The 14070-nt window shown below is 50.1% G+C and overlaps 1 protein-coding gene across 5 annotated transcripts in view; it reads left to right on the top strand.

Annotated features, from left to right (window-relative positions):
* ap3b2 (adaptor related protein complex 3 subunit beta 2) overlaps positions 1 to 14070 on the top strand; it is an 87548-nt gene that overhangs the window by 49091 nt on the left and 24387 nt on the right. For 3 of the 5 annotated variants that reach the window (XM_033015068.1, XM_033015071.1, XM_033015069.1), the window contains 9 exons: positions 284 to 355; positions 447 to 509; positions 2387 to 2519; positions 4584 to 4693; positions 6066 to 6242; positions 9200 to 9386; positions 10294 to 10412; positions 12229 to 12285; positions 13208 to 13319. In XM_033015068.1, coding sequence (XP_032870959.1) covers positions 284 to 355; positions 447 to 509; positions 2387 to 2519; positions 4584 to 4693; positions 6066 to 6242; positions 9200 to 9386; positions 10294 to 10412; positions 12229 to 12285; positions 13208 to 13319 — 1030 coding nt within the window. The remainder of the gene's footprint in view (positions 1 to 283; positions 356 to 446; positions 510 to 2386; positions 2520 to 4583; positions 4694 to 6065; positions 6243 to 9199; positions 9387 to 10293; positions 10413 to 12228; positions 12286 to 13207; positions 13320 to 14070) is intronic. The other 2 variants (XM_033015073.1, XM_033015070.1) reach the window with 1 other exon arrangement.

Genomic DNA, 14070 nt, shown 5'->3' with positions numbered 1-14070 from the left:
GACCAGGGTCTGAATCTGACCAGGGGTGCTGTCTGCATGGAGTTTGCACGTTCTCCATGTGACTGTGTGGGTTTCCTCCCACATCCCACAAAGACATGCAGGTTTGTAGGTTAACTGGCTTGTGTAAATTGCCCCTAGTGTGTAGGGTAGAACTAATGTACGGCAATTGCTGGCTGTCACAGACTCGATGGGCGAAGGGCCTGTTTCTCCACTGTATCTCTGAACTAAACTAAACTGCTAGGCGGTGAGTTTAATTCACAAACTCTTGCCTTTCATTTTGCAGGGAATGTTTGAGCCTCACCTGAAGAGTTTTTACATCAGGTCCACGGACCCCACGCAGATTAAGGTGCTGAAGGTGAGTCTATCCCGCGCATGACATCGACTCTGTCGCATCCCATCCTTGCAGACAGACGCCGCATTGACGCATCTTTCCTTGTTCTCTGCAGCTGGAAGTCTTGACCAACCTAGCCAGCGAGACTAACATCGCCACCATTCTCCGGGAGTTCCAGGTATGGAGCCTCCTACCATTGCTGGCCCTCCCCTTTGACTAGCGGGGTCTAGCTTAAAATCAAGATTGGGCACAAAATGCTGGAGTAACTCAGCGGGTCAGGCAGCATCTCTGGATAGAAGGATTAGGCGACGTTTCGGGGGGGGCGGTGTGCGGGGGTTGGAGGGGCGGTGTGTGGGGAGAGGGGCGGTGTGCGGGGGGTGGGGGGGAATGGGCAGAGGGGGAAAGAGGGAGACGAGCAAAATAACTGGAGCGGGAGAGAATTCGAGGCAGCCTCTGATACATAGGTGGAGGACGGAGGGGCCACAGAGTGCAATGAGGGGGGGAAGGGGTGAGGGACAGCAGTGGAGAGAGGGGGAGGATCAGGAATGGCCAGTGGCAGAGCCAGACAGTGCGTTGTTACCTCTGCTGACATCTCCCAAGTTGGCCTTCAACTCTGGCATGTGAGTTGGTGAATAAGGTTTTATTTTGACATATGTTCGTGTTTGCAAATTGGTCAGGAGGTTGGCCTTTTGCTCCTATTACGAGCTGTTTTTGCTGCACCAGGGATTATTGGTGCTTTGCTGTACAGTTTTCCATACATTTCCTTCCAACACTGAAGGAGGCCGTTCGACCCGTCGAGTCTGTTCCAGCACTCCGAGCAATCCCATCAGCTGTTTTCCCTCCATTTAGTAACCTGTCTCTCTCACATTCCAATCAAACAACCCCCCCCTCCCCCCACCCACATAGATTCTCATACCACTCCCTACACACTAGGGACAATTTACAGAAGTCAATTAACCTACAAACCTGCACGTGTTTGGGATGTGGGAGTGAACCGGAGCGCCCGCAGGAATGCCACGCAGTCACAGTGCAAACCCCGTATAGACAGCACCCGTAGTCGGGATCGAACCCGGGTCTCTGGCGCTGCAAGGCAGCAACTCTACCGCTGAGCCACTGTGCCGCCCCCTTTCCTTCTCCGTACTTTGACGTTTGTTATTCATTTTGCTGCAAAACAAAAGATGTTTTATTTGGGATACATGGCCACACTCAACAAATGGAAATGCAATAACTGGAAAGGAAATTAAATACTGTATGGTCATGCATCGCATGATCAAATTCAGCTGATAGAATAAAATGTGATTACATCTGCAGGAGTACATCAGGAGCAAGATGCTTTCAAAGGCAACGGTTTGGGGGGGGGGGGGGGGGGCGAGGAGAGAGAATGGGAGGAAGGTGAGATGAAGTAAATAGATCAGAAGCCACCTTCTATCAAATGTGAACTCAATCACAGAGCAAACTCCGTACAGACAAGCACCCGTAGTCAAGATCGAACCCGTACGGAGTTTGTACCGAAACGTCACCCATTCCTTCGCTCCAGAGATGCTGCCTGTCCCGCTGACTTACTCCAGCAATTTGTGTCGATCTCCAGTTTAAACCAGCATCTGCAGTTCCTTCCTACACATTTCGGAAACACTCAGCGGGTCAGGCAGCATCTGTGGAGAGAGAAGCAGAGTCAGGGCGTTTTAGGGCGATGACCATTCTGTGAAAGACTGGTCAGAGAGCCAGGTTTTGAGACCCACCACAACTGAAGTGGGGAGAGAGAGACGGGCCGGGGGAGGAATTCCATTGTTTAAGACAAGGCTTTGATTAATTGATTGATTGATACATTATTATCACATGTGGCATGTCACAGTGAAATTCATTGCTTTGCATACCATACACAAAGTATGCAAAGAGGTGCCACGTATAGGGCACCGACTGTCACAAAGTTGTCCCCACTTGTCCCCCCACGCCGGGTCCTTGACCCATCTCCGGCACCCGCCAATACCATCTGAGTCGGGCACTGCAACCTGATGATCCCACCTCATGGCCGCCATTCTCTTCCCATCTCCGTAGACCTACATCAAGAGTCAGGACAAGGACTTTGTGGCCGCAACCATTCAGGCCATTGGCCGCTGTGCCACCAACATCGACGAGGTCCGTGACACTTGTCTGAACGGGCTGGTCCAACTGCTCTCCAACAGAGACGGTAAGTCCCAACAAACATCAGCGTTTGACGGCACTGGGCCTCCACCTGCTGGAGTATAGAAGGATGAGAGGTTGACCTCATTGAAACTTACCGAATAGTGAAAGGCCTGGATGTGAAGCGGAAGTTTCTGCTAGTGGGAAGAGTCTATGACCAGAGGTCACAGCCTCAGAATAAGAGGACGTTAGAGGACGTTCCTTTGGGAAGGAGATGAAGAGGAATTTATTTAGTCAGACGGTGGTCAATCTGTGGAATTCTTTGCTGTGAAGGCCGTTAGTGGATATTTTTAAGGCAGAGAGAGATGGATTCTTAATTAGTACGGGTGTCATTGGTTATGGGGAGACGGCAGGAGAATGGGGTTAAGAGGGGAAGATAGATCAACTATGATTGAATGTTGGAGACTTGATGGGCCGAATGGCCTGATTCTGCTCCTATCACTTGTGAATGAGCCAGAACCAAGGGCCAAGCAGCCCAGCAGCAACATAACTCATGTGGAGCACTTAAAGGCCTGTCCCACTTGGGCCACCTAATCCGTGAGCTCTGGCGAGTTTGCCCTCGACTCGTACTCGCAGCATGGTCGACACGAGGTCGTAGGAGGTCTTCGTAACTCTCCTCCATGCTCGAGTGTGGTCTCCGCGTACTCGAGGCCTCAGCTAGGTCGCGGCATTTTTTTCAATATGTTAAAAAATGCCCGCGAGTAAAAAAAGGTCGGCATGTAAAAAAATCGGTTGTTTTTTTTACTCGTAGGTTTAGTCGTAGTAGGTCGGCATGTTAGTCGTAGGTAATCGAGGGTAGTCGAAGGTGGTCGTAGATAGTCTTTATCATAGTCGAAGGGAGGTCGAAGGAGATCGAAGGAGGTCATCTTCACTCCACTATACAGTGTCCAATTTTCCCGAAGTTAGTCGTAGCTGGTCTTCAACATAGTCGAAGGAGGTCTTCAACATGTCATTTTTTCAAACTCACCTAAACTCGCCAATTAGGTCGCCCAAGTGGGACAGCCCCTTTACCTCAACATATCATTTAGACAGCTACATGGACTTGACAGGTTTAGAGGGATATGGGCCAATGCAGGCAGATGGGACTAGTGTAGATGGGACATGTTGGTCTGTGTGGGCAAGTTGGGCCGAAGGGCCTGTTTCCATGTTGTATTACTTTCTATGAATCTATATAATTCCTTGTGGCAAAGTTGAATGCGAGTGAGAGCTTCTGGCAGCTTTATTCTGCTTGAGAGAAGATCTCACCAACTCTTTGCAATTCCAAAGCCTTGTTGCTGAACTCGACAAACGTTGCCCAAAATCTGTAATCCCTCTTATTCAATTCAATTCAATTCAATTCAATTTATTGTCATTTGGACCCCTTGAGGTCCAAACGAAATGCCGTTTCTGCAGCCATACATTACAAACAAATAGACCCAAGACACAACATAATTTACATAAACATCCATCACATTGCTGTGATGGAAGGCCAAAAAACTTATCTCTCCACTGCACTCCCCCCCCCCCGATGTCAGAGTCAAAGTCAAAGCCCCCGTTTGGTTGGTTGGTTGAAAGATACAACGTGGAAACAGGCCCTTCAGCCCAGCTTGTCCATGCCACCCATCCATCGCCCAGAGTTCTATGTTATCCCACTTTTGCATCCACTCCCGACACACTCGGGATAATTGACCTACAAACCCGCACGTCTTTGGGATGAGGGAGCTAAACAGAACATGCGGTCACAGGGAGAACATGCAAACTCTACACAAACAGCACCCGAGGTCTGGATGGAACCCTGGTCTCTGGCCCTGTGAGGCAGCGGCTCTACCAGCTGTGCCGCTCTTTTCCTAACATGCAGAAGTTGCTGGTTATGCAGGGAGAACATGCAAACTCCACACAGACAGTGTCTGAGGTCGGGATCGAACCCTGGTCTCTGATGCTGAGACAGTGGCTCTGCCAGCTGTGCCACCTGGGTTAATGTAGACGGTGGGGAGCGTTGCCCCTTCTCACCGTCGGGCCCTGCATTGTTCACCGTGTCCTTGTCGCCGGTGGCAGCCGAGAGCCTGGTCATGACGCTGCCGTTCCCTTGCAGAGCTGGTGGTGGCCGAGTCGGTCGTGGTCATTAAGAAACTGCTGCAGATGCAGCCGGCCCAGCACAGCGACATCATCAGGCACATGGCCAAGCTCATCGACAACATCATGGTGAGTGCAAGCACCATCCGCGTCCGCGAGCCCCCCCCCCACCACCACCGCCAGAACCAAACCCTCCCGTCCCACCATAACCACCTGAGTCCTCTCCATTCCGACTAGGTTTCCTCTGCTAGCATCTCCTCCCGAGTGCATGAAGTGATTCCACATCCACATGGACCCACTCCAGGGCCCATTCCCACTTCTTTCACCATCTAGAGCATCCTGCGTGGAATAAGGCCAAATGTACTAAAAATAAACTTCAGATGCTGGTTTATGCCAAAGATAGACACAAAGTGCGGGTCAGGCAGCATCTCTGGAGAACATGGATAGTTGACGTCTTGGGTCGGGATCCTTCTTCATTGCCTTGCTACTGCCGAAGACCACGTTACGACAGTGAACAGTTTAGATTAGAAAAAGACTCAAGGTGCTGGAGGAACTCAGCGGGTCAGGCAGCATCTCTGGAGAACATGGATAGTTGACGTCTTGAGTCTGGGCCCGTTTTCAGACTGAAGAAGGGTCCCAACCCAAGCCATTACCTATCCATGTTGCCCAACCTGCTGAGTTCCTCCAGCACTTTGTATCTATCTGTGGAATAAGGTCCATCAGCCGACTGAATCTGTGCCAAACTCCAACCACCCATCGACACCAGACCTGCACTAATTCCACTTTATTCTCCCAACATTTACATAATCTTCCCCCCCCTCCCCCCCCCCCCCCCCAGATTATCCCGCTCCCCCACACCCGGGGGCAAATTCCAGCAGCCAATGAACCTCCCGACCTGCCCGCCTATGGACAACTTGGAAACTGCACAAGGTCCCATTGTCGGTAGTTTCAAGCATCACCAGGTTTCACTGACGCGGCACTTGGGCTCCTGCGGAGGAAGCAACGTACTGAACTGTGCAACCCCCCACCCCTCCACCTCCATCCCACTCCGCGGGGACAGACGCCTGTTCCCAGCTCCATCCTCGTGGTCCAGGCTCTGATCTTAGCCCATTCCTGACCACCACCTTGCTCACCCACTGACCTCCCTCCCCCTCTATGGGGAGGGGGGGGGGGAGACGGTTCTCTCTCCTGGGTAGAAATGGGCCCACCACTAAGATTCAAGATTCAAGAGAGTTTATTGTCATGTGTCCCTGATAGGACAATGAAATTCTTGCTTTGTTTCAGCACAACAGAACATAGTAGGCATGACTACAGAACAGATCAGTGTGTCCATATACCATTATATTAATTATACCACATGAATAAATAAACACTAAAACGTCCTTTGCTCGTTGACGTCGCCATCGTCAAGCGAGTGTATTTGGGGACTCTTGCATTCCTTGACCAACCTCTCTCCTGATGGATGTTCTCTCCCACCCTCCGCTCCCCTTCCTCTGGGCAGGTTCCAATGGCGAGGGCCAGCATCCTCTGGCTGATCGGAGAGTACTGCGAGCACGTGCCCAAGATTGCTCCTGATGTCCTGCGGAAAATGGCCAAGTCCTTCACCAGTGAGGTGGACATCGTGAAGTTGCAGATCATCAACCTGGCCGCCAAGCTCTACCTCACCAACTCCAGACAGGTTGGGCACCCAGAGCGAGCGGGCGGGCGGGAGGGCAGGCATGGGGAGTACCACCCTCAGTTAACCCGCCGTAGCGCTGGTCCATCTTACAGCAAGATGCCCTCTGAGAATGCCAAGTCCCAATAGCCAGGAGTTCATCCTAGGAAGTTCAAACTCCAAGCATCAGTCTCAAAAATAAAAGGATTTAATCGAGAGGGAATAAGTACAAATCAGACAACTGAACCATCTTATCACCAACTAGAGAGCGATTCTGACCTTCAATCCACCTCATTGGAGACGCTCCGACGAACGTCAATCTGACTTTTCAGGACCGTATCTTGCACTGAGCGTTATTCCCTCTAACCTGTATCTGTACACTTTGGGCCGCTTGATAGTAATCATGTATCGTTTTTCCAACAACAACAAAAAATGTCACTATCTTGGTACACGTGACAGTAAACTAAACTAAACTTAATTGGGATAAAACGTAGTTTCCCATTGACCGTAGAGAAGCACTGGGCAGGAGACCAGCTGGTCCAACATCTAGTGGCACACCACAATGATCAAAGATCCAGGGCTGAACACTCAGTCCCTTTCCATCACCTCCTTCCATTGTTGCCCACCCAAACCTCTTGGGACAGCTCCTGGAATAGGGTCACTCCACGCCAATCGGGAACAAATATTTTGGAAAATGTATTTCCTATATTAAGGGTCTTAAGAATCACTAAGGAGATCCATGTTATCGATCTTCCTCAAGGGTTTGATGATAAACCAGTCCACCTCCATGTGGACTAGAGAGTCTGGGATACTGAGTTGGATGATCAGGGATACTGAGTTGGATGATCAGCCATGATCATATTGAATGGCGGTGCAGGCTCGAAGGGCCGAATGGCCTACTCCTGCACCTAATTTCTATGTTTCTATGTCTCTATTGAGCCAATGTGACAGCCCCATTGCTGTTTCTAACAGAATGTGACTAGTGTTTGGCTAGTAGGCATGTAGAATGTTTAAGAAGCAACTGCAGATGCTGAAAAATCAAAGGTAGACAAAAGTGCTGGAGAAACTCAGCGGGTGAGGCAGCATCTATGGAGCGAAGGAAATTGGCAACGTTTCGAGCCGAAACGTTGCCAATTTCCTTCGCTCCATAGATGCTGCCTCACCCGCTGAGTTTCTCCAGCACTTTTGTCTACCTGGGCATTCAGAATGCATGGTTTATAGAGATTCACCGATTATGCAGCATAGAAACAGGCCCTTCGGCCCAACTTGTTAATGCTGGCCAAGGTGCCTATCTATGCTAATCCCATTTGCCTGCCTTTGGCCACGATCCCTTTAAATCTTTGCCATTCAGATCCCTGTCCAAATAGCTTTTAAACATTGTAATTGTACCCGCCTCTGGGTTCAAGGGCACGTCTTGCCAATGCATGAAGGATAGTAAACATAGCAGAGAAACATTAAAGATAAAGATAAGGCAAATAATTATTCAAGGGAGAGTTGGATTTAGCTCTTCAGGCTAACGGAATCAAGGGATACGGGGAGAAAGCAGGAAAGGGGTACTGATTCTGGGTGATCAGCCGTGATCGTATTGAATGGCGGTGCCGGCTCTAAGGGCCGAATGGCCTACTCCTGCACCGATTGTCGATGTTTCTAAAACTGCAGATGCAGGAAATGCAGCTGATTTACAAAAGTGATTTGTTCTTGGAAAACGGTTGCAGAGTGAAGTTTGATGAAGTGGAGGACGCTAGGGGTAGTGTGACAAGTGTGAATGTTGCTATGAGCTACAGTGCAAAATAACTTTATAAATCAGGTTACACCTACCCCAAAAAGCCAGCATCAAACCGTGAATAGTTTTGCTCCACAGACACAGCATGGAAACAGGCCCTTCAGTCCACCGAGTCCATGCTGACCATCATTCACCCCTTCACACTAGTTCTATGTTATCCCACTTTCTCCTCCACTCCCTCGGCCTAGGGGCAGTTTACAGAGACCAATTAACCCATCGACTTTGTGTAGGAAAGAACTGCAGACGCTGGTTTAAATCGAAGGTAGACACAAAATGCTGGAGTAACTCAGCAGGTCAGGCAGCATCTCTGGAGAGAAGGAATGGGCGAGGTTTCGGATCAAGACCTATCTTCAGACTCATCGACCCATCAACCTTTGTGTATTTGGGATGTGGGTGAAAACCAGAGCACCCGGAGAAAACCTATGCGGTCACAGGGCAAATGTCCAAACTCCACACAGACAGCACCCAAGGTTAAGCGTGCACCCGTGTCTCACACTATGAGCCAGCGGCTCGACCAGCTGTGCCAATGTGCTACCCCATTGTAAGCTGTTTAGACTGTATGTCATGCACACCCTATATTTAACGCCCGGCAGCATTAGGTAGCTCCAACACACCCTGGTTTTATTTTTCCTGTGGGGTGTCTGACTGTAGATTACTCCGTGGCTTTACTCTCGGGGTTTTTTCCCCATAAGTTGAAACCTCATCCTTTTCGAGTTTATTGATGCAGCGTGGAAACAGACCCTTCGCCCCACCGAGTCAACGCTGACCATCGATCACCCATTTACACTAGTTCGATGTTATCCAACACACTTGGCGCAAGTTACAGAAGCCAATTAACCTACAAACTCACAGGTTGGGAATGTGGGTGGAAGCCCAAGCACCCGGATAAACCCACGTGGTCACAGGGAGAACATACAATGTGTAGGAAAGAACTGCAGATGCTGGTTTAAATCGAAGGTAGACACGACATGCTGGAGAATCTCAGCGGGACAGGCAGCATCTCTGGAGAGAAGGAATAGAGATGCTGGCTGTCCCGCTTAGATACTCCAGCATTCTGGGAGAACATACAAACTCCACACAGAGAGCACCCAAGGTTGAGGAACAGATCCGGGTCTCTAGGGGCTGTGAGGCAGCAGCTCTACCCGCCGCGCCACCGTGCCCCGCCCCGGGTGACGTGTATTTCTGCTCTGAACCCCAGACCAAGCTGCTGACCCAGTACGTCCTGAACCTGGCCAAGTACGACCAGAACTACGACATCCGCGACCGCGCCCGCTTCATCCGCCAGCTCATCGTCCCCACGGAGAAGAGTGGCGTTCTGAACAAGTACGCCAAGAAGTTGTTCCTCGCCCAGAAACCGCCCCCCGTGCTCGAGTCTTCCTTCAAAGGTAGGAGCCAACGATTGCCGCCACATGGCCACCTCACTGGGGGAGGGTGCGGGGGCAGGGGAGCGACGGAGATGCTCGTGAACGTTAGTGAGCGGAGTAAGTGGCTTCAGTTCATGTCGCGTTTATTATCATGTGTACACGTACAGTGAGGGATCGGTACAATGATAATCTTGAGGAAACAAGGAACTGCAGATGCTGGGTCATACACAATAGGACACAGGTGCTGGAGTAACTCAGCAGAGGCAGCATCTCTGGAGGACATGGATAGGTGACATTTTGGGTCGAGACCCTTTTTCAGACCGGGTCTGAAGAAGGCTCATTCTTCTGACTTCTACAGTCTGAAGTAGGGTCACGATGTTCTCCAGAGATGCTACCTAACCAGCTGAGTTGCAGGTCAGGTCAGAGAAGGGTCTCGACCCGAAACGTCGCCTATTTCCTTCGCTCCATAGATGCTGCCTCACCCGCTGAGTTTCTCCGGCATTTTTGTCCACCTGCTGAGTTACACTTGCACTTTGTGTCTTGTGTATTAACCAGCATCTGCGGTTCCTTGCTTCCTCAAGCTTTTCTCACTGACATACTCATCAATCCCGTCTGATTTCCCTCTCGTCACTAGAGTTGCCATAATGCGGTTAATTAAACTAATGACCTGTACATCTTTGGGAGGAAGTTGGAGCTGGAAATCCACAAAGTTACAGCGTGCAAACCCCACACAGACAGCCGCCACAGTTGGGATTGGACCAGGGTCACTGGAGTCGTAGGGTCAATGGCGATTCTAACACGCCATGCTGGAGTAACTCAGCGGGACAGGCATCATCTCTGGAGAGAAGGAATGGGTGACGTTTCGGGTCGAGACCCTTCCGTGATTCTCACACGGTGGATTAACGTTTGGAACTTGCCTTCCTCGCAGATCGAGACCACTTCCAGCTGGGCTCACTGTCCCACCTGCTCAACAGCAAGGCCAGTGGATACCAGGAGCTCCCGGACTGGCCTGAAGCAGCCCCTGATCCATCCGTCCGCAACGTTGAGGTAAGTGTGTAGACCTTGTGCTCCAACCCAAACCCACTTCCGTAATCCAATCCTAGAATCATGGAAACATGGAAAATAGGTGCAGGAGTAGGCCATTCGGCCCTTCGTGCCAGCACCGCCATTCAAGATGATCATGACTGATCATCCAAAATCAGTACCCCGTTCCTGCTTTCTCCCCATATCCCTTGATTTTTCTGCTGGAGTTAATAAAAAATATATGTCTTTTCAATAGCAGTTTATTTGAGCCCTAATTTGAGGAAGGACATTCTTGCTATTGAGGGAGTGCAGCGTAGGTTTACAAAGTTAATTCCCGGGATGGCGGGGCTGTCATATGCTGAGAGAATGGAGCAGCTGGGCTTGTACACTCTGGAGTTTAGAAGGATGAGAGGGTATCTCATTGAAACATATAAGATTGTTAAGGGTTTGGACACGCTAGAGGCAGGAAACATGTTCCCGATGTTGGAGGAGTCCAGAACCAGGGGCCACTGTTTAAGAATAAGGAGTAAGCCATTTAGAACGGACACGAGGAAACACTTTTTCTCACAGAGAGTGGTGAGTCTGTGGAATTCTCTGCCTCAGAGGGCGGTGGAGGCAGGTTCTCTGGATGCTTTCAAGAGAGAGCTAGATAGGGCTCTTAAAAGTAGCGGAGTCAGGGGATATGGGGAGAAGGCAGGAACGGGGTACTGATTGGGGGATAATCAGCCATGATCACATTGAATGGCGGTGCTGGCTCGAAGGGCCGAATGGCCTACTCCTGCACCTATTGTCTATTGTCTATAATAAGTTTATTCTGTAGTGCAAGCTAAGTAGACTAATGGTTTATGTTACATTGTTTAATAGAGTTATCATTGCACAAGTGTATATAGGAGTGATCGCTTGTTAATTTGGCCACCCACGGTTGAAGTAGCAGATGTGTTCGCGATAGACATGGCGTCTGATACTGCAGGGATGTTACACGGAAACAGTATTTTTGTGCCTAGATGTTTTTTGTGCCCATGACAGCTTTTTTTCTCTTGTCAGTTTCCAAAGTAACTTTTAAGTAGTTCTTTAATCCTGTACTAAACTCCCGTTATAACCAATTCAGCCCGCATAATGCAAGTCTAATTCATCAATCGCATTGTATCCAATTTGTGTTGTGAATGAATGATACTTTATTATCACATGTGACATGTCACAGTGAAATTCATTGTTTTGCGTATGCAAAGAGTTGCCACATATAGGGTGTCGACAAAGTTTCAAAGTGTTTAATGTATTCCCAATGGTCCCTCTTTGATCTTGCCCCCCCCCCCCCCCCCATGCGGGGTCCCTCTCTGTTCTCTAAGCGGCGCGTCCTCAACTGATCTCCGGCACCCACACGACCCTTCCGACCTTCGGTCCCCACCGCGGACCGGGAACAAGCTGGCGATCCCGGGTTCGATCCCGACCACGGATGCTGTCTTTGGGAGTTTGCACGTTCTCCCTGTGACCACGTGGGTTTTCGCCGAGATCTTCGGTTTCCTCCCACATTCCAACGACGTGCAGGTCAATTGGCTTGGTGTATGTGTAAATTATCCCTAGTGTGCATAGGATAGTGTTAATGTGTGGGGGTCGCTGGTCGCTGCGGACTTGGTGGGCCGTAGGGCCTGTTTCCGCGCTGCATCTCTAAAACTGAAAAAAAAACGAAGCGTTGTAGCAGAACTACCCGCTGCTTCAACAGAGGTACAGGAGCGGCAGCCCGGGGAGTTGTCAGTGGCCCCAGTGTTGTTGCTCTGCCGTTTGATGACCCTGTGGCTCGGTACAGCAGCCGTCTGAATCTCCTGTGCGATACCGCCCACAGAACGACGTGTCCTCGGAGACGGACGTGCGAATCGGATTGCTGGGAGACTGGAAAGAGGTGCGAGTGTGCTGGGTTTGCAGTGCTGTGTGTTTCTACATCCTGGGGGAGCCCGTCAAACCGCCTGTCTGGGATCTCGGGCCAAAGTTAAAAATAAAAACCTGCAGATGCCGGAAACCTGAAACAAACAGAAAATAATGGAAACACACATAGCGTCTGTGGAGAGAGAAACAGGGTCAACATTTTGGGTTTGGGAGCTTCATCAGTGACTTTTCTCACACTCCAAAGGCATCTAGGTTTGTAGGTTCGGCCCAAAACGTTGCCTATTTCCTTCGCTCCTTAGATGCTGCTGCACCCGCTGAGTTTCTCCAGCACTTTTGTCTACCTTCGATTTTCCAGCATCTGCAGTTCCTTCATTAACACTAGTGTAATGGTGATCGCTGGTTGCCATGGAGTCAATGGGCGGCAGGTTCATTTTCCACACTGTATCTCTAAACTAAATATGGACAGCTGCCGTTTTGGGTTGAGATCCTTCTTCAGATCCAAAACGTCATCTATCCATGAACTGCTGGGTTACTTCAGCTCTGTGTCTTTTATTTGTTAACCAACATCTGCAGTTCCTTGTTTCCCAATTTAGTCGCGCGCCAAGCTAGCTGGCGAAGCTCTGAACTAAATACTGTCTGAACTGAGAAATTCTAGCAAATCTTTATATGATGACAAGTGTGTGGTCTGGGACCTTTGTCCAGCTCATGGTGTGTTTCAGCAGTGTATCTGTTTGTGAAGCCGGTGGAACGAGAGATGTAGCAGTTCTCAGCTCAGTCTGTCCGAGCACGTCTCCGCTCTGCCCGCAACGGCTCACAACGTTCAACAATCCGCGGTCACGTTTGTCCGGACTCCGAACCCGGAATGTGGTTGAGAGTTTCCCTTTTCTGGGCCCAGCACTGGAGTGATTCTTTCTTTTCTCCCCGCCCACCACCCCCAGGTCCCAGAATGGACCAAGCCCAGCAGCAGAGAGAAGAGGAAGGAGAAAGTGGAGAAACCATTCTACTCCGAGTCGGAGGGAGAGTCCGAGCCCACTGAGTCAGCGGACAGTGGTGAGTGTTGAATGAACCTTGTGATGGACTCTCTCCCCTCCCCCCTCCTTATGCTCCCTGCCGTGAGTTCCTGTACAGTCTTTCTCCGCACATTACATCCACTGGCCAACAAGAACTAGCAGCCACCATCTTAACGTTGCAGCTAATAAAAATGAATGCAGATGCTGGTTTATACCGATGATAGACACAAAATGCTGGAATAGGTGAACGGGTCAGGCAGTATCTCTGCAGAAAAAGGATTGGTGACATTTCAGGTCGGGACCTTTCATCAGTCTGAAGAAGGGTCCTGACCTGAAACGTCACCTAGCCGTTTTCTTCCGAGATGCTGACTAATTCCAGCATTTTGTGTCTATCTTAACGTCAGAGATGTCCCATTCACAGACATCGAGTGCTGCTGGAAGATCATCGTTTCGGTGAAAGACGCTCTTTGATCTGCCCGAAACTCCCAGCAGAGCGAGATGTCCGTCGGGGAATGTTGCCGACTGGCCCGCTGCAGACTGTGCTGAGGGACGCAATGAAGCTCGGTGCATCCAACGGCAAGGCTCTGGGAGGAGGGCCACAGACAAGGGCCCTTCCGCAGTTGGATATCGAAGGGCAGAGTCCGCTGGAAACAACCCTCAAACCAGGGAAAGGATATCACCCCAGAGGGCTACATGAGTGGCAAGGGTGTAAAGACTGTTGCTATCACTACTGAGTATGACACTTGAATGTACGGACAACTTATTACAAGTTTTTGCAAAGTTCTTTGTTC

This window comes from Amblyraja radiata, chromosome X (genome assembly GCF_010909765.2).
Source record: "Amblyraja radiata isolate CabotCenter1 chromosome X, sAmbRad1.1.pri, whole genome shotgun sequence".
NCBI lineage: Eukaryota > Metazoa > Chordata > Chondrichthyes > Rajiformes > Rajidae > Amblyraja > Amblyraja radiata.
The sequence above is the reverse complement of the archived record's forward strand: the minus strand, read 5'-3'. Positions and strand labels throughout refer to the sequence as shown.